This window comes from Saccopteryx leptura, chromosome 5 (genome assembly GCF_036850995.1).
Source record: "Saccopteryx leptura isolate mSacLep1 chromosome 5, mSacLep1_pri_phased_curated, whole genome shotgun sequence".
Taxonomy (NCBI): Eukaryota; Metazoa; Chordata; class Mammalia; order Chiroptera; family Emballonuridae; genus Saccopteryx; species Saccopteryx leptura.
The window spans coordinates 183,215,454-183,240,690 of record NC_089507.1 but is presented as its reverse complement, the minus strand read 5'-3'; the positions used below and the strand labels follow the sequence as shown (position 1 = coordinate 183,240,690).

At 39.8% G+C, this 25,237-nt stretch overlaps 1 protein-coding gene and 1 pseudogene across 4 annotated transcripts in view; one reads left to right on the top strand and one right to left on the bottom strand.

Annotated features, from left to right (window-relative positions):
• Positions 1 to 25,237, top strand: part of MACROD2 (mono-ADP ribosylhydrolase 2) — a 2,059,933-nt gene that overhangs the window by 2,002,785 nt on the left and 31,911 nt on the right. For all 4 annotated transcript variants that reach the window (XM_066387117.1, XM_066387118.1, XM_066387116.1 and 1 more), the window contains 2 exons: positions 1,026 to 1,100; positions 1,377 to 1,469. In XM_066387117.1, coding sequence (XP_066243214.1) covers positions 1,026 to 1,100; positions 1,377 to 1,469 — 168 coding nt within the window. The remainder of the gene's footprint in view (positions 1 to 1,025; positions 1,101 to 1,376; positions 1,470 to 25,237) is intronic.
• LOC136405656 (uncharacterized protein C1orf131-like) lies at positions 22,103 to 23,148 on the bottom strand (annotated as a pseudogene).

Genomic DNA, 25,237 nt, shown 5'->3' with positions numbered 1-25,237 from the left:
AAATATAGCACAGTACACGTTGTGCCCGTTGCTGTGCCACTTTCTAAACCAAGTCACCCGACTCAGCCTGGCATCACTCAGGTGGGAACATATACTTGTCCCACAGGGTCTTCTGAAGGTCACATGGTCACAAACAGAGGATAATAGCCTCTTACAGAAAGAAGGAGGGACAGGTTGGAACAATGATGCAAGCTACCACCCGGATGGACCCAGGCAAAGAGCCCAAGGGCCTCTTCTTCCCCTTTGGGACTATTACCAGCCCTAGAGCTGGGATTTAAAAAAATTCAATGGTAAAATATTCTCAGCATAAAAGCTGTCATTAATATGAGGCAAAATGGGCCAATGTCGATTTCCTCTCTAAATGGACACTTAAAATCCTCTAAATTCTACTGGGAAGGGAAAAGGAAGAAGCCAGGGGATGTAGAAGAAGACCCTTACCAGATAATCAGCCTCAGGGTAATATGAGCTGGCTGAATTCTCTCCTGACCTTTGCTATGTTTAGTAGGTACCATCAGAGAATGGTTGAGCTGTTAGCTGACCCAATCTGTGTATTTAGATTACTCAAGTTTTTCATGCACTGTGGATGGAAGAATGAAAATGCAAGTAGTGTTTTAACTTTCCAGGAGTTCTCAATACAGGAAATATCTATATCTTAACAGAAAATGAAGTTAACTCATGTAATTAATTAATGTAATTAACTCGTGCACCCCAGAAATTATTTACAATGTCAGAACTGCCAGGTTGTGACATTCATAACCTAAATACTAATTTACACCAATCAGCTCAACGAGGAGTTTTTGCCTAAATTATCTGCATATTTCTTATAAAATAATGGAGATTAATTTGATGATTTGCAAAATGCTAATAATCTTCTTCATCCTCTGCTTTTTGTTCAGAACTGTTCTCTATCTCTCCATGCATGATCCAAGCATGGTTTCTGAAATTTCTGTTTTTTCAAACCAGGAATGAAGCTGTGGTCTTGTGCATCACATTTTTTTTTCTTTTTCAATCGCTCTTCCTAACAGGACAGGAGAATGATTCCATGAAGGACGATATAGAAGTTGCCGCAGAGTCGCAGTGCTCATACATGGAAACAGAAGGTATTGAAATCAGCACATACTGTTCCCAGAGAATGAGATGAGACTGTGAACCATGACCCTTCCAGACATGTGTGTGTGTGTGTGAGTGTGTGTGTGAGTGGTGTGCTTGTGTGTTTGAGACTATGGAGATTGGCAGTCATGTTCTCTTTTATATGCCTGTTAAAACTTGGAGGCAGGAGAAACAAGAATTTTAACTTATTATGCTTTAGTAACTGTGTTTTGTCAGTGATTTCAATGTAAACTTCCCTGAGTAACCTACTGTCTCATTCTACTTAGAACTTTCACCAAACCAGGAAGATGCCACCACGGCGGAGCAACCCGAACTGATCCCACTAATAGATGACCAAGAAGAAAAAGAAGGTGGAGACGGTAGGATTGCTCTTCAATTAACCCATCAAAATACAGAGTTTCTTTGAATTCTTGCCTAGAATTCACCATCCGAGTTACCCTCATGCATTTGCAGTCTAGTAAGGGGAGAAATGAACATTTCCTTAATCCTAAACCAACCTTTGTGAGTTGAGTATGATCAAGTAGCAAGAGAAGATACTTTCAACAGTTTTTGTCCTCTGAATAGCAGTGAAGATATTTTTATTACTAATTTAGATTCAATTTGATTTAAGCATTATAGTATTGAGCACCACCTGGCCTGGTAGCTTACTTGATTAGAACACCATCCCGATACACCAAGGTTGTAGGTTCGATTCACAGTCAGGGCACAAGCAAGAATCAACCAATAAATGCATAAATAAGTAAAACAATAAATCGGTGTATCTTTCTCTCCCTTCCTCCCTCTATAAAAATTGGTCAATAAATTTTAAAAAATAAAATAAAAATAAAGCTTGTAAGAAATCAAAATTATAGATTAGATGGATGAGTATCAGAAAATTTGAGATCCTTATGAGACAGATTGACCATTTTTTGTATTGATTTTATTCTGTCATCCTTCATATGGTAGTGATTAAGGAAGCAATTTATGTAAAATATGTACATTATATGAACCTTCTAAAATGCAAACTTTGGTAATATTAGGATACCATAATATTGAATGTTGTTAAAAAAATAACTGAGCATTCTATTTTAAAAAGCCATTATCAAAGAAATTCAATATTTATTGAAGAACTTGAAGATTTCCAGTTTCATATATAAAGAAAGCTCTTAAAAGAAACTAAAATATGAAATATGAAGTGAAATGATTTCTCCAGTACACTATATCATAAATCATGCCGCTCTTAAATAAATATGTGTTACAAAGCAGTTGCAAAGTAATAACTTGACAGACCTTGTTTATAGAACACAGAAATCAATTTTGTTTCCAAATTAAAATGCAGACATGATCTCAATTGTAAAATCAGGTCAGTAGTAGCTACAGCTTCCAAATTATGAACTCTTATTGACATGGGCATTGATACGGTTTAATTAGTAAGCCATGTTAGTGATTTTGGCATCTTTTTTTTATTTCCACTGCGTTTAGAGCACAATATTTTCCATGTCTGTGGTGCTAATAACCTTTCTCTGTTGTGAATTCTAGTTCAGGTTCATAACACCATGCCCCTGGAAAAGTCAAGTAAATGGTATATTTGTAGTATTTTATGTCTGATGATGATAACAGACATTTGATACAACTCTTACTTTAGATATAGTTACATGGCATCGCTCCCTCCCATTGTACTTCTAATAATGAAACACCCAATGGTCACTGCCTGCTTAATTTCTCTATAGCAGAAATATTTATTTTGTCTATTGCACTTAAGACATGTACATGAGGAACATAAAATGGGTATACATTTTCTCTTATTAACTTGGCCTACAGGGGAAAAATCTCATGTTCAGCCTACATAGACATGTCACGCTTCTCTCAGTGGCTTCTCTGGCATTTAATACTCCTCCAGTTACTGACAAGTTAACTACCCACTTTTAACTCTCCCTTGTGAGAATACCAGTCCTCTTTTTCAAATGGTGGAATGGCATGTGAGAAAGAAATGATGTCTGGTCCTGGCTGAGTAGGTCAGTTGTTTAGAACATTGGTCTGATACGCCAAGGTTGGGGATTCAACCATTAGTTAGGGCACATACAGTAATCAACCAATGAATGCATGGATGGGTGGAACAAAGGGTCTGATCTCTTTTTCTCTCTCTCTTTTTCTCTTTCTTCCTCTCTCTCTCTAAATTCAATTAATAAAAAAATGTAAGTAATGAGATCAACTTCTGCTATTTGCTTGTCAAAACTTTGAAGTTGAATTTTTGTATGTTTATTAAGATTTGACTTTTTTCTGTAGGAGAGTGATAATGTCTATGAGCCTGAATTAACTGTATTATCCCTTCTTTACCACAAATACTAAACTTGGCCCTGCCTTCAATATTATTATTTGCTTTAAAGCAAAAGTTAAAAGCTATTCTGTTACATATAAGAAAAGTAACCAAAGGTCAATGGGGTGACTTAGATTCAGGGTGTTCTGCTCCAGCTCTGCCCTTGATTAGCAAGCTGGGTTACCTTGGGCAAGTTATTTAATTTTCAATGCCTTACTTTCCTTACAGTAAGATGGTATGACAAAATCACATGCAGTTTTGCTAAAAATTTGTGTTAATACATGCAGAACAATTATAACAATACCTGGGACATAGAAAGCACTCCATAATCATTCAGTATTTATCATAATTTGTTAAACTGATGACAAAGTCCAGAGAATCCAAATGTGGAGTCCCTCAAATCCACTCATTGTCCTTCCTAACTATTGTGTTTATATAAACCTCACATATGCTACCTTATAATTCAATACAGATTGTTCTGCACATTTCATTTTTAGAACTGTCACCTGTAAGGAGTTTCAATGTGCGTTTTTTATTCTATAAAGGTAGAATAATTAATGAAAGGTGAGGTGGGAGGCATCTCTCATAAAGTCCTTTTTATTTTCTGTCAAGACCTCAATCTTCTGTTTGAGAAATGCTGAGTCAATTTTATTTTTTTTTATTGAGATGTAATTGACATGTAGCATTATATTAGTTTCAGGGATATAATGTAATGATTCATAAAGAAGAACCCATTTCTTTATTGATAGATACACAGAATAAAAGCAGTAAATAAGTTCAAAGTAGTAGAATTTCCTTTTGTTTTATACAGGTATTAAAGAGTTTTGTTTGAAAACATTTTGAGAAAATATCTCTAGGTTTTGTGTATATTCACAATATCTATTAATGGAAAGTTGCACATATGTATTAAGACTTATTCTTATCTGCAACAAAAACAAATGAGTATTCTATTGCTTTTGTAGGTATGTTCTTTATAGCTTTTGAAATATAGGTTCTCTTTGAGACTCTTTCTAAGGAGACATAAAAGGGTTTTATTTTTCAAAAAAATTCCAGACCAGGAAAAATGTATAACTTTTTTCTCTTATTTTGTAGCATTCTCTAAGATTAGAAAATATAGATAATCTTCAGGATACATCTTCTATGGCTCTCAGGTGTATGGGCACAGATGTTACAACATTAAGTATTGAAGTTAGCTCAACCAAAATATGGGTATTGAAGAGAAGAGAAAATATTCAGCAGAAGTTCATGCTGATAGAATTACACAATAGCACAATGAACATGTCCCTAGGAGACATGAAATGCAAAAATTTCAACGGGCATAAAGTGAGATTTCACATATGGCAGCTTTCTCATCTTGCCACATTGCCTCTGCCTAAATGAGTCCAGCTTTCTGCCTTCCCAGCAGGATCAGCAGCACATGAAATCCAGTAAAATAACATCACTTAGGTTAATAACCAGATAGGAAAGTAATATTACAGGAGGCCTCCTCTCCAAAGGACCTTATGTTTTAGCACAAAATATAAAGCCAGCATTAAAATGTTTCCCTGCAGATGTTTGTTTCCAGTTAAATTTAGAAATATTTGACATAAAACCTTAACTGTTAACATTATGTCCTTATTCTATTACATAACTTTAATTTATTTTTATTATGAATGTATTGTACTTCTTTCTAAGTGGTAACAGAATGCACATGTCCCAATTATTTTTCTTATATAAGTTAATAAATACAATATGCAATAGTATTCCTTTATCTATTTACCTAAGGTTGACTGAATTGATGGAGATTGAAGGTATATTATGGGCTAAAGTCTTCCTGGAAAAAAAAAAGTGGAATATATAGACAGGTAGAAGGTGACGTGCAAGCTGGCAAGAAGTATAAACTATCATGTCTTTAGGCTTAGAATATAGAACTGTGATTACTGAGGGCTGACATTTGCAAATTTTGTTATCCTGGGGGTAGGGAGGAAAGAAAAGGCATCCTATAATCAATCCCCAGCAGATACTAAGGATACAACTCCATTTTTCTTTGCTTTTTTTGCTAGTCCATATGAATCCTATAAAGTGTGTGCTTGTGTGCGCATGTGTGTGTGCATGTGTTTGTGTGTGATAGATTCAGAAGACCTGATTTTTTGTTCTGGCTTTGACACTGGCTACCTATAACCATGAGTAGGCATAGTAAGTCACTTGGAGCCTCAGTTTCCCCTTTGGTGAATGATGTACTTATCTTACTGCTTCTTGGAGTTGTGAAAAGGATGAAATGAAACCATTTTTGAAGAATGATCAGGGTGACCAAGAATAGCAGGAGTGAGCAAACTATGAACATAGGCTAAACCTGACCCATTACCTAGCTTCATATGGCTTGTGAGCCAAGAATGGTTTTCACATTTTGAAATGGTTGTGGGCGGGGGTGTAATAATAACGTGTGAGAAATGGAAGTTGCATTAAGTTCAAATTTAATTGTCCACAAGTAAAATTTTATTGAAACACACAAAGCCTAAAATGTTTACTATCTAGTTCTTAACACATCTATGTGAATATAACCTGCATTGGCCTTAATGGAAGCCCACTGTTTCCAGGTAGAACCCCTCAAGTATGTGGGCTTTTTCAATACAAACAGACATATTTACATGCATGTTTCACTAGTGATGGGAAAACAGGATTATCCCACAATGCCTTGCCCTCCTGTAGGCACAGCAGGTGCTCTGTCCGCTCTTCCTCAAACTGGTGGACTGGGGGAAAATTGCTTCCCTGATGTTAACCTCCAGCAGAGGAGACCCAAAGTGGTATGGCGTGGGCCCCAAGAATTTCAGGCTGTGGATGGTGTGAAGTAATCTCTCTCCCCTAGAATAAAACTTTAAGTTTTTTAAATATATCGTTTTGCCATTGTGCTTAAAAGGGAGTTGCATTTATTTACTAGTGAACCTACTGATCTTTGCTTTCTCTGAGTATACCACAAGTGAGATTTGCATTAGAACTGTGAACCTGCATGACAAGGTGGTGGTGCAGTGGATAGACCATCGACCTGGGATGCTGGATTGAAACCCTGAAGTCTCCAGCTTGAGCGCAGGCTCATCTGACTTGAGTGTAGACTCATCAGCTTGAGCTTGGGGTCACTGGCTTGAGCATGGGGTCATTGACATTATGCCATGGTTGCTGCCTTGAGCCATAGGTCACTGGCTTGAGCAAGGGGTCACTGGTTCGGCTAGAGCCCCCTGATCAAAGCACATATGAGAAGCAATCAATGAACGACTAAAGTGCTGCAACTACAAGTTGATGCTTCTCAGCTCTCTCCCTTCCTGTCTCTGTCTCTGTCTCTGTCTCTCTCTCGCAAAAAAACAAAAAACAAAAAAAAAACAACAACAACAACAAAAAACTGTGACCCAAGCATCCTAAGTATAACCGTTCTTTTACAGAAAACCCATTAGGTGACAGAACAAACAGATGCAGGCCTGATCCATAAGTGAGTGGGGTTGATAGGGGTTGTAATAATATGGAAGTGTGTGTGTTCACTTACACATTTTGTTGTGAAGACCAAAATCTTGTCAACATTAACATATAAACTTTAGCTCAGATATCACTGCTTTCAAACCCAAGTGCTACTTCTCTCTTTGTTTGAGAAGGAAGCTCAATCTCTTTTCATTACTTTTCATACATCGGGTGCCTTCCTTCCAGCACAGTATGTAAAGAGCAGGTGGTATAAAGTATACTTTGAATGTTAATTATTTTTTTCATTTTTTCACTGTGAGGATTTACCTTTCAATGTGTTTTGATAATCAAGATGGAAACAATTAGTGAGCTTGCTGCCTGAATGTTTCACTACATTTATTTTATAACATCTGCTGTGATGATTTTTTTTTAAAGGAAAGTAAACATTTTAACAATAGCAAGAGGTTTGGGTCGATTGTGTGTGATTGCTTTATTTCATTGTGAGTCTTTAAAGAGAATGTTGTTGAGATGAACCAGTCATGTTTCTAGCCAATAAATATTGTCTCATTTTTAGAGCTTATATTTTTAATACAATGCACGTCTGCTCATTTTTCAGGGATGTCATAGTTTATTAGCCTTGGATTTTAATTGAAACTGGTAGAGAAAACCAGCAGAGAAATATAAATGAGAGGGGAAAAAACTGGATGTTTCTTCTTAGAGACACGTTTCAAAGGTGAAGATTTCTTTTCCATTTGTCATATTTAATTTATTCCTCAAAGGCACACAAAAACTACTTCACCTGTCTTTCAGTTTTCATATACTTTTGAGCATCATTAATAAAGTAATAATATTCATGATCAAGAGATATATAGTATAAAATATATAATATAAAATATATCAAGATATGGACATATAATTTTAATGTAAGTGAATACCTTTTGAAATTAATAGTCATTTTACACTATGGTATATTACTCTGATTTTTCTGAAATTCTTTTTTTTAAGACTTTACTCATTTTAGGGAGGGGGGAGAGAGAGAGAGAGAGAGAGAGAGAGGGAAATGGGGAGGAGCAGGAAGCATCAACTCCCATATGTGTTGATCAGGCAAGCCCAGGGTTTCGAACTGGCAACCTTAGCATTCCAGAACAACCCTTTATCCACTACACCACCACAGGTCAGGCACTCTTATTTTTTAATTAACAAAATATTATAGACAAACTTATGCAATAAGATTTCATAATAAATAAAACTTGTATAACATCTAGCAATTAAATACAACTAAATAGGATAATTAATAAACAGGATACATATAGGTATAGTATGTGTATATGAGAGAGAGATTGAGATTTCAAGATGCTCTCTTGCTCGCTTTGAATATGGATGAAGGAGGTCATGAGACAAGAAATGCGGGCAGCCTCTAAAAACTAGAACATGTAAGGAAATGGATTTTTCTCCAGATACTCCAGAAGGAAGTTAACTCTGCTGATACCTTGATCTTAGCCCCATAAGACCCATTTCAGGTTTCTGGCCTCCAGAAATACAACATAATAAATTTGTGTTATGTTAAGACACTAAATCTATGATAATTTGTTACTACAGCTATAGGAAATAATGCGTTACCTCTCCTGAAGTTTCACCAAGCCATGTTGGAAAATGTAGGTTTGTCTTCATAGCTCCCCAGATAAAGCAGATGCTCCAGTGTCTTCCCAAGTTCTAGTTGGGAATCGCCATAGAGTTATTCCTCCTCCCGTAACCTGTGCTAAAGTAGGCAGCATGTTAGTATCAATCCCGTTTCAACGTCAGGCTCTGTTGGTTACACAGTCAGTAGGAAAGTTATGTATCTCTAGGAGACTTGAAGAAAACAGTAAAGGCATTAGGGGGATAAAGGAAGGGATGAGGGAAGGAGAAATAAAACAAGAGACATAGGAAGAAAGGAAGGAGAGAAGGAAGAAGGATGGAAGAAAGAGAAAGAGCCTGATTTCTATTTCTGGTTTGGGAAAAATAATGAAGTAAATAATCAAATAAGACTTTTTTGAAATAAAAGAGATGTAAAATTTGAGTCTAACATTCTCTCCAATTTGACTCTCCATGACTGAGTAACACCACAAAATGGGAATAGAGTACCTGTTGACCCTAAAGGTTTTCTAATAGTTTAATAGGCCAAAGTGACCACAAATATTATCAGTGTATTATTCTAGCACAGAGGTGCTAAAATTCAGGTGTGTATAAAAAATTAGTGTGTTTGTTAAAACCCAGATTTTTGGGCCCTACCCCTACAGATTCTAATACAGTAGCTCCTGGTGGGCCTGCGAATCTTCACTTCTATTGAGTTCTCCAGGTGATGGTGATGCTGCTGGTCTATGGCCCACATTTTCTTTTGTTTTATTTAGACATTAATTTAATAAGGTGGCATTGATCAATTAGAGTACATAGGTTTCAGGTGAACATCTGTAAAGTATCTGAATTGTTGATTTTGTGTGTGCCCATCACCCAAACCCAAATCATCTTTTGTCACAGTATATTTGTTTCTCTTCACTGTCCTCCCCCACCCCCTCCCCATCATAACCACTGCACTCTTACTGTTGTGGACCACATTCAGTGGTGCCACTACCCTAGTATTTCTCATCCAAATTTAGACTATTCTTTTTGAAAATCCCTTAGGCCTTTTCCTCTGCCTTATTTTTATTGGAGGATAGGTGTTTAAACACGGAAGATATCATATAGATAGTTGAATGGATGATGATAGATAGATGATAGATAGATGATAGATAGATAGATAGATAGATAGATAGATAGATAGATAGATAGATAGATAGATAATATAGGACATACTTCCTTCTCAGTAGATCAAGTCTTCTGGACACCTTGTTAAAGGATGAATTGCTGGGCTCTACACCTCAAGTTACTGGTTCAGTAAATCTGGGATGGTGGGCAGGGAAGAGTTTGCATTTTTGACACGTTCCAGGGCATTTTGATGTTGCTGGTCTAGGACCACACTCTAAGAACCACTAGCAAAACCCTTGTTTGTCATCCACTCATCTGACACATCAGGCTTCATGTAAGGTCTGTTAGCACCACTGTGGACTCCCAGGACCTGCAGCTGGGACACTGAGCACAGGGTAGATGTGGTAAGGATGGGGACCTCTTCCCCACTGAGCACAGGGTAGATGTGGTAAGGATGGGGACCTCTTCCCCACTGAGCACAGGGTAGATGTGGTAAGGATGGGGACCTCTTCCCCACTGAGATAGGGTAGATGTGCTAAGGATGGGGTCTCTTCCCCACTGAGCACAGGGTAGATGTGGTAAGGATGGGGACCTCTTCCCCACTGAGATAGGGTAGATGTGCTAAGGATGGGGATCTCTTCCCCACTGAGCACAGGGTGGATGTGGTAAGGATGGGGTCTCTTCCCCACTGAGCACAGGGTGGATGTGCTAAGGATGGGGACCTCTTCCCCACTGAGCACAGGGTAGATGTGGTAAGGATGGGGACCTCTTCCCCACTGAGATAGGGTAGATGTGGTAAGGATGGGGACCTCTTCCCCACTGAGCACAGGGTGGATGTGGTAAGGATGGGGTCTCTTCCCCACTGAGCACAGGGTAGATGTGGTAAGGATGGGGTCTCTTCCCGACTGAGCACAGGGTAGATGTGCTAAGGATGGGGTCTCTTCCCCACTGAGCACAGGGTAGATGTGGTAAGGATGGGGACCTCTTCCCCACTCCAATCCCAGTATGTCTGAGATCAGCTATTTGTAAGCCTCTCTTCTCACATGTACTCTCTCTGTAGTCGATGATACAGTTCATCCCTCTCCCAGTGGCAGGTCTGGGACCACGTGCCAGGGGGAACAAAGAGACTGTGAACAAGAGGACTGCATTTGTCCATGGAAAAGCAGACTTGGGGTTCCCCAACAACGTCCTGTCTTGTGTAGCTGAAAATACACAGCATTTCAGTTGTGTATCTGAAACATATGTTCACTACCGAAGTTATTTCTTTCCTCATTTTGATAAACAGTAAATAACAAAGAGGGAAAATGCATTTCCCTGTTATCTTAGAAGTTGTACCCATCTTCAGAAATAGAAGCAAGAGGAGTAATGTGAAAGAAAATGGCATTTTCTCTGCAGAAGTTGAAAAGGGAACAAAAAGTAGAATTGAGGGTATCGCTGCTGTCCACCCGGCAGGAGTTACTCTACGCAAAGTGAAAATCATCTTCGATTTAGCAGTTCCTCTCTGATTTAAGTCAGTTTGTCTTCTAAAATCGGACATGTTCCCAGCTGAATTTGAGGGGATTTATTGTTTAAAATAAATAAATAAAAAGAGAAACTAAACAGGCTTTTAGAGCGATGCACATAAGCTGTTTGCCAAATTGAATCAGCACCTGGGGCATTGATTTGAAAGCTAAATGCAGGCTATTCACCTGGACTGCCAAGTATAACAGAAGCAACTGTCTGGCTTACGCATCAGAGAGAACGCCCATCACCAGGACTCCATCTGAAACTGCCTTTCAGGACCACAGATAACCTGCCCAGAGCTACGGAGGTTGTTCCAATTGAGGAGCCTGTCCTTCTCTCCTGTCCATGAACTACCTGTGATTTCTAATTAGAAATGCTTTTATAAACGAAGCTGATCTAATTCCTCTTCCTCCCTCAAAAAAAGGTGATTGTTTGGCTTTTCTAATTCGCTAAGCACTGTTACTGCTTAGACCTACTATAAACTTGTTCCTTTGGCCTTTTCCGACACTCCAAGCAGCAATAGTCTCACTGACCTCATAATTAAAGCAATCCTGTACCTTTCTACGCTGGCTAGCTACCCTCCTCCTTCTCCCCTATTGTTCTTCTAGCAACACCACCAGCAGATGGTTAGAGATTTTCGCCCTTTCAAAAGCTTTATATTTTCCCCATCTGATCATGCATATCCCAGCCAAATGTAATTAGCTTAAGGCTTTTGAGCCCTCATGGGAGATCAGTTAAAGACCTGAGCAATTTCAATAAAGAGCTTGAAAAGCGAATCCTGGAAGGCTATGCCAAACCACAGGAGAGCCACTATTGTTTAGAAGCAAAGCTCTCTCTCTCTCCCCTCACCATCCTACTTTCTTTTGGTATTTTAAATTCTCAGAATATTCATGAGGTCCCCAGGGTTTAGGAGCTCTATTGGGACCATTATTGGGTAGGTGGGCTACTTAAGCTTTCTTCTTCAGCGGGGTCAGTGTTTGGTTCCTTTTAATTGATTTCAATCAAGGGGTGCTTTTTGGGTATATCCCTAAGTCACTCCCAAATGGCAAACAGTTTGTTTGCTAAATCTCTTAGCCTTCCACTCAGTTTTTTGTCCTTTGGGTGTTGGAAACTAGCTGGTAAGCCTTCTTTGTAGTTCCAAGCATTTGATATGAAGGGCAAATTAATTATCTACAGTACAGATGTGCACCTGGACTTTGAGTGGAAGGGAAATCCTTTATTTCTGAGTAGCCACGTGCATTGCAAGCCCTTCTCCCCATACTTGGGAGAAAGCAAGACAAATGAAATTCTCTTTTTATTGAAATAGAGCAAAGGAGCCTTTGAATATGCCAAGCACAGATTTTGCGCGTGTGGAATGTTAGGAGAGGGGTGAGGGGTCATCCTTGGTGTGTGTGATGTGTGTTTTCCCCAAGCGCTCAAGGGGGAGGCTCCAAGCCTCAGATTGTGAGTAGTAGGATCATTGAGTCTGTTTTCATGTTAGTTTCTTATTATTAAGATTTGGGTAAAAGGGGGATTATTCTTTGTGATCCCACTACCATCTTTTCAGATAAAACGGAACAATGCCAACATTTGATCAAAATGACTTTGTAAAAAATCTCAAGTGAACTAACCAGCTCTTTTAAATAGATATAGATATGTGCTTATAATAAAGAATTTATATATATGCCACACCTTCAGAGGACATTATGATCATGATTTAGAGGAAAATTCATTTAAAAACACGGGAAGTGGTTGTGAACAGTGTTATGCCTTGGAGTAAGTGTGCAAGGCAGACCTCAAACACGAATTAACTTGTTGTCTCCAAAATACAACATGTCTGAAGTACAAATTGACTTAACAAAAAGATGTAGACAGAGGGTAGGTTTTCTGTAGGTAGGACAAACCAAAATCTGTCTTCTACAGATGTTTTCTAAACATGTTAGTTTTGCATACATGAACAAAAAAATTTCAGTTACAGTATTGCTTTGAATACATAGGGCTCTTAGACTATCACAGTCAGGGGGACAGTCTGGGATCACAAACTAGTCCTACTGGTGCAGAATGAGTAAGACAAAGAGAGAAGGGAAAGAAATTGCTGGGCAAACCTTCACTTTATAACAATATACAAAGAGGCACACACGCAGTCAATGAGAAAACTGGATGTTCAGAAATAATCTTCTACAGAGTTCCTTATGCAACAGCGTCATCATTAGGCAGACTGCTAATGCATGGGGTAACTGTTTCACTCCATTTTCCAAAAGACTGGTGCTTAATCAGAAAACTTTTGAAGCCAGTTATCACTATCTTACATCTTTCCAAAGTGACGCTTATCTTCCACTATTTTACAGTGATGGAAATTAAGGGTACGAGGTGTGATGCACCTGGGCGGGGTCCGTATACGCAGGTGGTGGAGGCAGGACCTGACATTTGTTTTCTAAGCTGTGGCCCTGTATTCTTTCCACCTGACCTTTTCCCTGGAAGTTTCCCTAAGGGGTTGTGCCTAACGGAGTATGATTCTCAACGAGATGTCTGCTGACACCTAACTTAGCTCCTTTCTGAAATGGTAAAATCTCCCTACTATAATCTTGGAGCTGGACTTGATCCTGGAGGCCACCCAGTTTAACCTCCTGTCCCGAGACACAAAAGCCCCTTTCCTTCCCAGCAGGTATTATAGCCTCCACTACAGGACCTACCTGATGGGGAGCCTGCTACTTTTCATGGCAGTTCTTCCATCCTCAGTTTATTCTAAGTGTTCAAAAATGAACGAAGTGGCTAACCAGAAGCTTCTGCTCATTCATCCCAGTTCCACCCTAAAGAGGAGACTGGCATGAGCCTGGCCCATGTGACAAGAGCCCCTTTACTATTTGAAGGCAGTTTACAGAGCCACTTTCTGTGTCTTCTGGTTAGCCACTTCGTTCCTTACTTATTCCAAACACCCCTCACATGACCATTTCCAAATTCTTCACCATCTTGGCCGTATCCCTCTAAGCAAGCTAGATTTGCCAGCGTCTCTTTCCAAACATGGATATAGAATTGCACAAAATGATCCAGCCCTTTGTTTGTCAAATAAAAGGCTAAAAATTTATTTTTAAAAGACACAGCGTCGGCCCTGGCCGGTTGGCTCAGCGGTAGAGCGTCGGCCTGGCTTGCAGAAGTCCCAGGTTCGATTCCTGGCCAGGGCACACAGGAGAAGCGCCCATCTGTTTCTCCACCCCTCCCCCTCTCCTTCCTCTCTGTTTCTCTCTTCCCCTCCTGCAGCCAAGGCTCCATTGGAGCAAAGATGGCCTGGGCGCTGGGGATGGCTCCTTGGCCTCTGCCCCAGGCGCTAGAGTGGCTCTGGTTGCAACAGAGCGACGCCCCGGAGGGGCAGAGCATCGCCTCCTGGTGGGCAGAGCGTCGCCCCCTGGTGGGCGTGCCGGGTGAATCCCGGTCGGGCGCATGTGAGAGTCTGTCTGTCTCTCCCCATTTCTAGCTTCAGAAAAATACAAAAAAAAAAAAAAAGACACAGCATCAGGCATTGGCAACTCCGAGTCTGAACCTCTCCCTGGGTGAGATGGTGAAGTGCCCACACAGTGAGACCATCCTGTGAGCATCCTGGTTCTGCAGCCATGCTGCCCAGACTTACAGCCGAGCTCTCGCTAATGAGCCAGCAATAAGTTATTTACCCTTTACCCTGACTTGGTTTCCCTGTCCATAAAGGGGGTGGAAGGTCACAGTAACACCTGCCTCAGAGGATTATTGATAGGAGTCATGTGATTCAATACGTGTCAAGTTCTAGCAATAGTGCCAGGAACATAGTAAACTCTTCTTCAATATTAACTATCGTTGTCACCACTGTTCTGTACAGAAGTCCATACTCCAAAGCAAAGGAAAGCCTCACATTTTTGTGATAAACAAGAATAAACCTCAGAACTACAGGAACACTGGATTGTATGTCACCTTCTGCCCTAAAATGAGTTGGCTAATCTACTCCCTAGTTTCTACAAGCACAATGTGGAACTGCAAGGACACCCTGAGACACATCCGCTACTTTCATCCTCCAAATGTGCTCCAGCCAGAAGTCCAGTACATTTCTTTCAGCCGCCGACATCTTTGATAGTAAGAGGCCTCATTAAAGGGATGCAGCTGGTCAAGAAAAACACCCTGCAGCCTTGGCTTCTGGCAGATGTGCCATCTCACAAGAGTGTCACAGCTGGTTCTGTCCCCATGCAGAAGTGACAGGGCCATGCCAAGAGCTCTCAAATTTGGCAAAAAATGATCCTGCAAACTTAGGACATAAAACATTAAGAGAGGGGGGGCATATGTGCTTCCACTGACATTTTTATTTAGGTACGAAATATTAATGCTGCACAATCGATACTGTGTTTGTCATGATTATGGTTCACGTGTGTATAGAAACCTAGAAAAATGGAGACACAAGAGCATAGGAGATGTCAGATTTTAGGATTCATCATTAATTCCATTTTGTTACTCACGTTCCTTGTTCTGAGGTTTGAAATTTATAAGAACTTCTTCCAACTGTTGCTGTTGAAATCAAAGCCTATTATAAAGCAAGAGACAGAAACGACACCCCGCATCCTCCACTGTGCATCCTGTGCAGAGACTCAAGGGAGTCACATTCTGGAGAGAAGTATTGGATTGAGAACAAATAAAAATTTGGATTCTGGCAAATCAGTAGCTGTAAAGAATTGCCGAGAATGACAAAGGTGACTCTTCTTTCTCCTTCTAGATGTTTTCTAAAGGGTTCAATCTTAGACTACAATGGCAAAAGTCTAATTTTTCTCTCTACTTACTTAATTTGAAATGCTTTATAGAAGCTACATTGTCGTTGGTGTCTTCATTTTTATGAAGATTACAAATGACTATGGAAATCCCACCTTAGAATAAAACGAGAGAGAGAGAGAGAGAAAGAACCGGAAGGGACTATGATGCAAGTCCTGGAGCATTTGGGTCACCCAGCAGCACCCCAAAGCCTAGCCACAGGGAGCTGACCTTCCAAGGCCCTTCTCTGCAGGGCTCCCACATGACCAGCATCTGGTGACATTTTGTGCTAGGTACAAAATCCCACAGGCTCTCACTTCTTATCTCAGCATATGCCAGTGATCCCAGCCACAAAGACCAGGGAACAGACTAGAAAAGAGTGGGGCTTTGTCTTCTTACCATTGTATCTTATTTTCCCTCTAGAATTTATATTTTGTACCAACTGCCTGTATAACAAGGCAGTTTTAGAGAATAGGAAAAAATAGCATCATGATTTTACAACCTCATCATATCAAACTGCTCTGGGGTTTATCCTCTTTAGAGTGTTTTCATTACTTCCGCTGCAAGAAGGAGTCTGGAAGCCTTCAGGGGCAGCATGTCCCACATTTTACATGTGTGGGTTATGATCTTTGGGCTTTTGAAGAGCTTAAGGTATGAGAAACTGGTGGGAGACTTAACATCTCCTCCCTACCTCAGGGGGATAGACCCAAAGTCCCTGGCCATTACTGTCCCCGACCCCATTTTGGGCCCTATGAATCCAGATTGGTCATGATTTGGATTCTGGAAAACCAGCAACTGGAATAAAAGCTGCGCTGATGAAGGAACACAGACTTGAGAACCCAGAGAAAAGGACTGTGACCTCTCAACATGATTTCATGCGGTCTTATCAAAACTAAGACCTTTCTCCTCAAATGTCATTCTCCCTTTTTGAAAGCAAGCCCATTCTTTCCAGAGGTCAGAAATGGATTTCAGACAGTTCACAGACTGTGAGGAAACACTCCAAACCTGTTAAGCTTGGGAATTTGAGGATCTCACTCAAATGGAAAACAAGATATTTTGGGCTGACCCATGGCCGGGGCCATGTTGGTGAGACAGAAATGTTTGATGTCATTGGAAGAGCTGTGACTGGGACCCTGAAGAGGCATGTCCTGATTCATATCTGACAGTCTGCTCCCTGTTGAACAGTGGGGTGTGAGACCAAACACCTAGGATGCCACATCTGTGTGCTGAGGGTCTGTCAGCGCTCACCTGCAGGATGATATGGTGACAGCTGCCTGGGGCAGAGTGAAACGTGCTTCTAGGATTGTTTTCAATCCCAATAAGGAGGGGAGTAAAAACCCCTCCTCAGTGTTTGGTTTTGTGCTCAAGCTATCTACATGCTGCCTCTCCCTGGCTCTTGAGCCTTTATCCCACACTTGAGAGGGAATGTCATAAGAGCTACACTATCCATTTGCTTTCCCTTTATGACCAGTATGTCCTCTAAATTTTAACGGTATATGAGAATTACCTAGGCAGCTTTCAAAAATCCCAACTCGGCCACACGCCAGACCGATGACACCAGACGCTTTTGGGATGATAACCAGGCACTAGTGTTTGTTAAGAACCAGAGATGATTCCGATGTGTAGCCACGGCTGACAAGGCCTGCTCCACATTCCCCTCCTTCCTGAGGTGGCAGCCGCCTGCCCACTTCTCAGTGGCTACAATGGTCTTTGGCTGCTAGAAAATGTGTCAGGTAAGGAAGAGGACTAAAGCACAATCAGTATAACATATTCATCGTATTACCTCATGACAGCCTTTGTTATAAAAATACTATTTTTTGGTTTTAAAATTTAGAGTAAATTACTCTGGTTTATTATGGTTCTAGAACAGACTATAAGCATTATTCTGGACCACGTAAGAGGATGGGTGTAACAGAAGGTGGCGAGTGTAAAGGGAATGGGGAAAACTCGACAGAAAGGTTGGAGAGCTTGTACACTTGAGGTGCATTAGTTAAAGATTCAAAGTGAACCAATAGAAAAGCTAGAAAAGTATTTTAGCTATCAGAATCTTGGAAGGGAGAGGTGGCCTAAGTGATATATCTTCATGGATCATTGCAAGAGTCAATAGCTATCATTTAAGAGAGATAAATAAAACAACAGTTTCCTTCCATGTTATTTAAAGGTGAGAAGGTGACCACCCAGAGAACTAACAGTAGAAATTGTAGAGGCTGTCTCTTGGAGAGTGTCTGGGACAAAGAAGGGTTCTAGATTTTTAAAGTTTTACCTTGTATGTACATCTAGCAAAAATTACAAATTAAACAAATAATACAATTGGGATTTCATACTGTGGTACATATCAAGGGATGGTTTGAGAGAATATATCACTAGTCAAGGCCACTGTGCTTATGGTAGCTACAGCCCACCATTGACATAGGTAGAATGCTGGAGCCCAAGCACTTGTTCACAACAGTGTTGTAAGCCTAGCTGGGGGTGCTCCGATTAGCCAGGGGCCATCACAGTGTTGCTACATTTATAGTCTTTTACATTTTGTACACTCCCAGGAGACATATAGAGAAAAGGTAATATTTATGGAGACTCCACAGAGTGGCATTTCCAATTACCCCCTCTTAGAGTCTTCAGACTGTAAGTAATGGTATTCTATTAGTGTCAGAAGGTTTCAGCAGATGGTTTTGGTCTGTGTGGCATGTGCCTTTAGATTTTATGAGATATTCTGTTGAGATAGACCATAGGCCATGTAAATAGAGCACTGAATTGAAGACCTATAATGTCTGATCCAGACTGCACCTGCCTTCAGCTGTTTCTGCATCTTCACCTGTGTCACTTAACTTCTGGAATATATTAAAGATGAGGAGATTCCCTGACTCAAGCTCTAAATGCCCTTCCAGTTTTAACATCTGGCAAATCAAGCACATTTCTAGACTAGAAAGTGCCATTGTTTGTCTCTTCACTTTCTTAAAATTTTCTCTACCACTTCTATTGAGCTTTAAAATATAGACCAGACTGTTACACAGGTCAGCAGCAGGCCTTGTCTTCATATAGACACAATTAAAATTCCAGGTCTATCACTTTTGGCTAGATGACCACGAGTGAGTTCCTTAATTTCTTCAAGCCTCTGTTCATCACCTATAACAGAGAATGGATGTTGACTATTATTAGGAGAATTTGATATATATGCTTTCTAGTCCAAAAACATTCTCAATAAATGCCAACTTGTCATACTGAAGAAGAACATAGCATTAATAGCCTAATGCCTGCTCCCTAGATTGGAAGACAGGTTGTCATAAACTCACAAAGAAAAGTCCTGTGGGAGTTTGCAGATAACTAGGTCAACTTTTGCCATTTCTCTCATATATAAAGTAAAGTATTAAACCTTCTGTTCTCACAAGAGTCTGTGTGCTGGGGGAAACCCTGATCACCATCTGGGTTCAACAGAAGCCAAGAAAAATATAGCATAGCAGATTCAATATCCCTGGGCCATGTTCTTTTCCCATGACTGACCATTTTTCCTAGCTGAAACATCTGCTGTTCAGTACTCTTGACTTTTTTTGGAGGCCACTCTCACTTTGGCCAAGCAAGGGCTCTACCTTATGTCCTAAGGTTTCAATGGTCACCATTTAAAGTTCCTTGACTTGTGCACCATCAGTCTGTGCACAAGTCAGACTGATGATAGAGCATTATGATAATCCATGAAATCTAGGCCTATGTTCTTGTCTTTGGCTTATAGGAAGATGAAGGAAAAGCATAAAGGCAGGAAAGGAAGCCTATATCCCAATGGCAATTATTTATTTGCTGCCAAGCATCACTTACTCTTCACAGTTTCCTGGTTTTTGTTTTGTTTGGTTTGGTTTTGTTTGGTTTGCTACAGAAGCAATATTTCTTCAACCTCAAAAGGGATTTTATTTTATTTTTCACCTTATATTTATATATGCTGTTGAGCCTTGACAACTAAGAATAAAAAACCTACATATCTGTTTAGAAACCTGGTTTTTGTTTTTATTCAATCATTTGGTCATAGAGTTTCTTACTGGTGACTTAACCCTTAAAAGTAAGTAAACAATTTAAACGCAGCTGAAATACCATGTTAAATATATACCAAGTGGAAATACTACAACATTTTCCCTAGAGTAAAATCCTGAGGGGTTTAATATCAATGCTGCCCACGCAGGATTTTACCACTGTTGCCACCTCTGTAGAAAATAAAACAGTGGTGACCTGGGAATTGGAGGGGGTCCACATCCAAGTGCTTATTACTGAACTAACTCAGTCTTAATTCAACTAACTCATTTTTAAAATTTTATTTAGAAAATTAAATTTAACAGGGTAACATTGATCAATAAGAGTATATAGTTTTCAGGTAAACATTTCTATAGCATTTGAACTGTTCATTATATCGTGTGCCCATCACCCAAAGTCAAATCATTTTCCGTCACCTGATATTGTCCCTCTTTATACCCTTCCCCCCAGCCCCCTCCTCCACATCTCCACATCCCACTCCCTGGTAACCACTTCACTTCTATATATGTCCATGACTCTCAGTTTTATGTCCCACCTATGTGGGAAATCATACAGTGCTTACCTTTCTCTAATTTACTTATTTCATTCAGTACAATGTTTTCAAGGTCCATCTATGTTGCTGTAAATGGAAGTATGTCATCATTTCTTATGGCTGAGTAGTATTCCATAGTATATATGTACCACATCTTCTTTATCCAACCCTCTATTGAGGGACACTTTGGTTGTTTCCATGTCTTGGCCACTGTGAATAATGCTGTGATGAACATGGGAGTGCATGTGTCTTTGCGTACCAACTAACCCAGTCTTTATTCATGATATAGTTCTGTTCATTCACTAAAAGAGTTCTATTTAATTAGCTCATTTAGAAAATTTTCTTGGATGAAAATAAATGTTGAATGCTTATTTTTACATACCAATTTCATAATTAGTTTTTCATGTTCTACAATGGGTACTTAAATTGAAATTGAGCTAAATTTAGGCCATCCTTACTATTAGTCTTTATTACTAACCTACCCTTACTTATGAATCCTCCATGACATTTCAGATTTCCACTTATATACATTGTTTGTTTTCTTCTGAGTTTATTTTTAAATACATCTTCTTGTTATGGTTTGTATTTCAGAGTTAAGTTTTTTTTTTTTAATTTAGTCATACTATTTAATTTGAGTTCCAGAACTATTTTTGGTTAGTTATTGATATTTCTAATTTTTCTTGAAGAGTTGTGGTTATCCTTTGTCCATATTCCTAACAAAGTAGTCATCATTTCATCTTATTGATTTATGAGTCTTTTATATATTCTAGCCATTGATTTTTAATGTAAAGTTTAGAGGTGGCAGGGAACTTAGAGATTCTCCTGTTCTATGCATTTGTTATACAAATTAAGAAATTGAGATGCGATGACCTTTTCATTGTCACATAGAAAGTTAGTGGACAGTCAGGACTGCAAAGACTCTCTGAGTCTTTATCTAGAATAGTTTCCCTCACTAACATTCGCCTTCTTGTCTCCACTTTTTTTGTTGCTGTTATTGAATTTATTGAAGTGACACTGATTAACAACAGCATACAGGTTTTCAGTACACAATTCTACAACACATCTGTACACAGTATTGTATGGTCACCACCTCAAGTCAAATCTCCATTCATCACCATTTATATCCCCCATTCCACCTTTTTCATTTTCCTCTTAAATTAAGCACTATCCAGTTACCTAATTTGATTTGAAGTAACAATAAATTAGTTCCCTACTTCAATAAATTAATCACCAATAGCAGCTGACTCCCAAATCTCTTTTTTTAACCATAAAAACTGTTTTGTATTTACATAGCTTCTGATGAAGTAGATTTTATGTATATACCTGAGACTGAACATTGAAGCTGCTTTTCCCACAAAATAACTGATAAATTATCACATTCTCGGTTCTTTTATGATATCATAACATTAAGTCATTTTAGAAAATTAAATGGCAACTTAAAGCTAATTATTAGCACTTACAAATCAGTAAACTCGTGAGAAAGTTTATAAGAGAAAATGCACATAGCACCAGTGAAAGCGGAACTGAGTGAACCTTGCTGGGGAAATGCAAACATTCTTATTAATAGGGTTACTTTCCATTCACACTGCAGTTGGCCCGACATAGTTATCACCATTAAACAGACACTTCAGCAAACAGAAGTTTTATCATTTCTTTTTGATATTTTCCTTAGAAAAGCAGTCTGTGAAAAAAGAAATAAATAAGAATAGTCTGGATGTCTCGTTCCCCGTTCCTTTCTTTAGTTTTTATAAAGCGCTTTATTTAATCACTCGAGAAGAATTTAATTTTTTTTTCAGATTTTAAACATTTTTTATTGAGGATTAATTTATGTAACAATATTTATTCATTTTAATTATACAGTTTGCTAATTTCTTGCTAAATTTATAGAATTGTCCAACCACTGTCAATTTGGCTCAGAATCAATGCCCATTTTTAAATTTTCCAGCCTGTCCAATCTGTCTACTTCACAAAATACTGGGGGCTGATTTCTTCTTTTTGTATTTCCTGTCTTCCTGCCTTTTCCTCCTCTTTTTCTTTAAAAGATCTGGATCCTGGGTGACACTTATTTCTTCTTCCTTTGCTGCCTTTTCTTCATTGATCTACTCCTGCAAAACTTTGTGATTCACACAACCCTTTTTGGGAGGCTGAGCGCCCAGCATCAGGCCCTGTCTGTTCCAGGACACTTTCCTTTCCTTTTCCATAACTCATGATCGCAAACTGACCCCATGATCCCAAACCGGTGCACCTCCAGTCCAGGTTTTTCCATGTTAAATTCTTGTGTATTTGCAGCTTTCCCAAGGATACTGGTTTTGGTTTTGATCTGGCTTCTGTTTTCTTATTTCTACTGTGGAAATCTACCGCTTCCACTTACTCCCTGCTGTCCTTCAGGGGACAGGGAGATGCTACAGCAGGAGGGACAGTGGTCCTGCATGGACACCACTGGGGGGGTCACAACAGGGACACACTGAGAAGAAGCTGGAAGCTCTTCCTCTGGCTTCTTACAAGAGGGCCAGGTGGGGAGGCTGGGTCTGCCCCAACCGCACTGGAAACCCCGCACTTCTCTTCTTGTATTCTCTTTCCTTTCTGGTCCTTTTCTGGTCTGCTTCATCTTCTGTCTTTCCAAAATCATCGAGGATCTGGAGCACAGCATCCAGAGCTGAGAAGAGGGAGGTGAGGAGGACCATAGCTCCTGCTCCTGCCCCAGCCTGTGCTGGGACTCCACGGGACCACCCAGCGCTCTGGGGGATGCCGGTGCAGGTGGCCTTGCTCCCGGAGATCTGATCTTATTCCTGATATGTCCCATGAACTCTAGATTTACCTCCTTACAGTTTACTATCTCACCACAGCCGGGGTGATCCTTTTACAAAGTAAGAATATAATGCCCCACTTCTCATAATTCTCTAATGATTCCCAACATAACCCCAAATCTATATAGCAGCTCAGGTGATACTGACCCACTGCTCCTCCCCCAGGGCTTTTTTTCTCCTCTGCCAGTTTCTCTTCATGCACTCATGCCTTTTTTCCCCAGAAAACTATAAGTATTCTCTTGCCTTTGTATTTACTGCCCCTTTATTTGAAATGCCCACCCACAAACACAGTTGAATATAAGCACCAGGACTGCAAGGAGTTTTTCTGTTTAGTAGCTGCTGACTACAACACATAGAACAGCATCTGACACTTAGCTGATGCACAGTATATGATAACTGAATAATTGAAGAAACTCTGCTCACTAGAGATTGTTCTTTGGTGGTGTTGTGAAGCATATTGTGACATCATGTGACCTTTGCAAAACTGGTTGAATTCCTGGAACTAAGATATTACTGCTTAGATGCTCAATCACTGCATTAGAATAAAACTCAAACTCTTTGCCCTCATCCATCTCTCCAATAGCATTTCATTCCGTGTTCTTCCTCACTCACTCCCCTCCAGCCAGACTGGCCTCCCCTCTGCTCATTGAGCATGCCCAGCAAACCTGAGCCTTTGCGTCATTTAGTTGAATGTGCAGCAGGAAGCATCTCTTCCTGTATCCTTACATAGGTGACTCCTCATTTTGAAGCTGTATTCTTGGTGAGACCTTCCCCAATCACCTAAGTAACTCCCTTTTGCTGTGTCTCATCTCATCACATTCATTTCTTTTTTCTCAAGGCTCATATCCAGAGAGCGAAGACCTGTTTTTCCACCACTACACTGCCAGAGGTTCACCTCACATAACACATAATGGCCACTCTTGAAATAGTTAGCAGACGTATGAATATCATTAGTCCAGCTGCCAAGAACGCAAGATCTGTGTCCCCCAGAAAGCATTTGCCATATGGTGCTGAGATGATGTATCTGGGAGTCCGTCTTCCACTGAGTCTGTGAGAACCACTGGAACAGGTGCGATGTTGACTCCTCAGTTACTTCCCAGCCGTTTCCCACGTCTCCTGGCACTGAGTGTTACTCCGGAGATGTTTGCTGACCTAACATGAAGCAGCAGAAAGGCCGCACAATTTCTCATCAAGGTCATTTCATTTGAAAGATAAAGAAGACAAATCACAGAGGGTAAAATATTAAAAAGTAAATATTACAAGATGGTCTAGGGAGGCTATATGAGAAAGAATACACAAAAGAGTTAAGATGTGGAAAAATTAAGTGCCTAGACTAAGCTCTCATACGGAAAAGAAATACAACAATGAGATCATCAATTCAGGTACTCATTTCAGAGCAAAGCCAAGCTTCTGGCACTATGAATTTACAAGGACTATTTCTCTAAGCTAAAAAATAATGTTATTGGTGTGCTCTGTTTAGTAGTTCCTGTGAGTAAGTCATCTTTGGATTAGCTGAGCACACTCTTTTCAGTAGCTGGTCTCAACTTTCACCATCTTTTGTTTGTTTGTTTCTCACAGATGGTTCTATCTTTCACTTTTCTGAAAAAAATCAAGGTTATTAAAGAGGAAATCTCTTAACCTTCTATCTTCTCTACAAAAATATCTTTGGTGCAACACATGTTTCTCTTCATTCTCTTCTGTCTCTACATAATAGCGACACTTCTCCTTTCCCAAAATTACCCTTAACACTGCATCAAGATCCCTCTTTTGGTTTTGTTAGACAATGACTTGTCTCCTCAATGATTTCCAACTTACCAGCATTGTACATAGCTTTCTTCCTACTCATTCCTTCCCTTTGTTTTCCAAAATACACAGGTCTTCCCCATCTTAGAAAACAATGGTGGCCACTGTTGCCCCCTCTCCTCATCAAACCCATACTGTTCCTCATGGTGGGGTGCCTTATGTGCATGACATGCTATCTCTATTCTTCCATGGCATAGTCCCTTTATTGTGATCAGCTTCTACTCGAGCTTCATGTCTCAGCTCCGTTCACATTGGACTCTCAGGCTACAAATTGTGAACAGC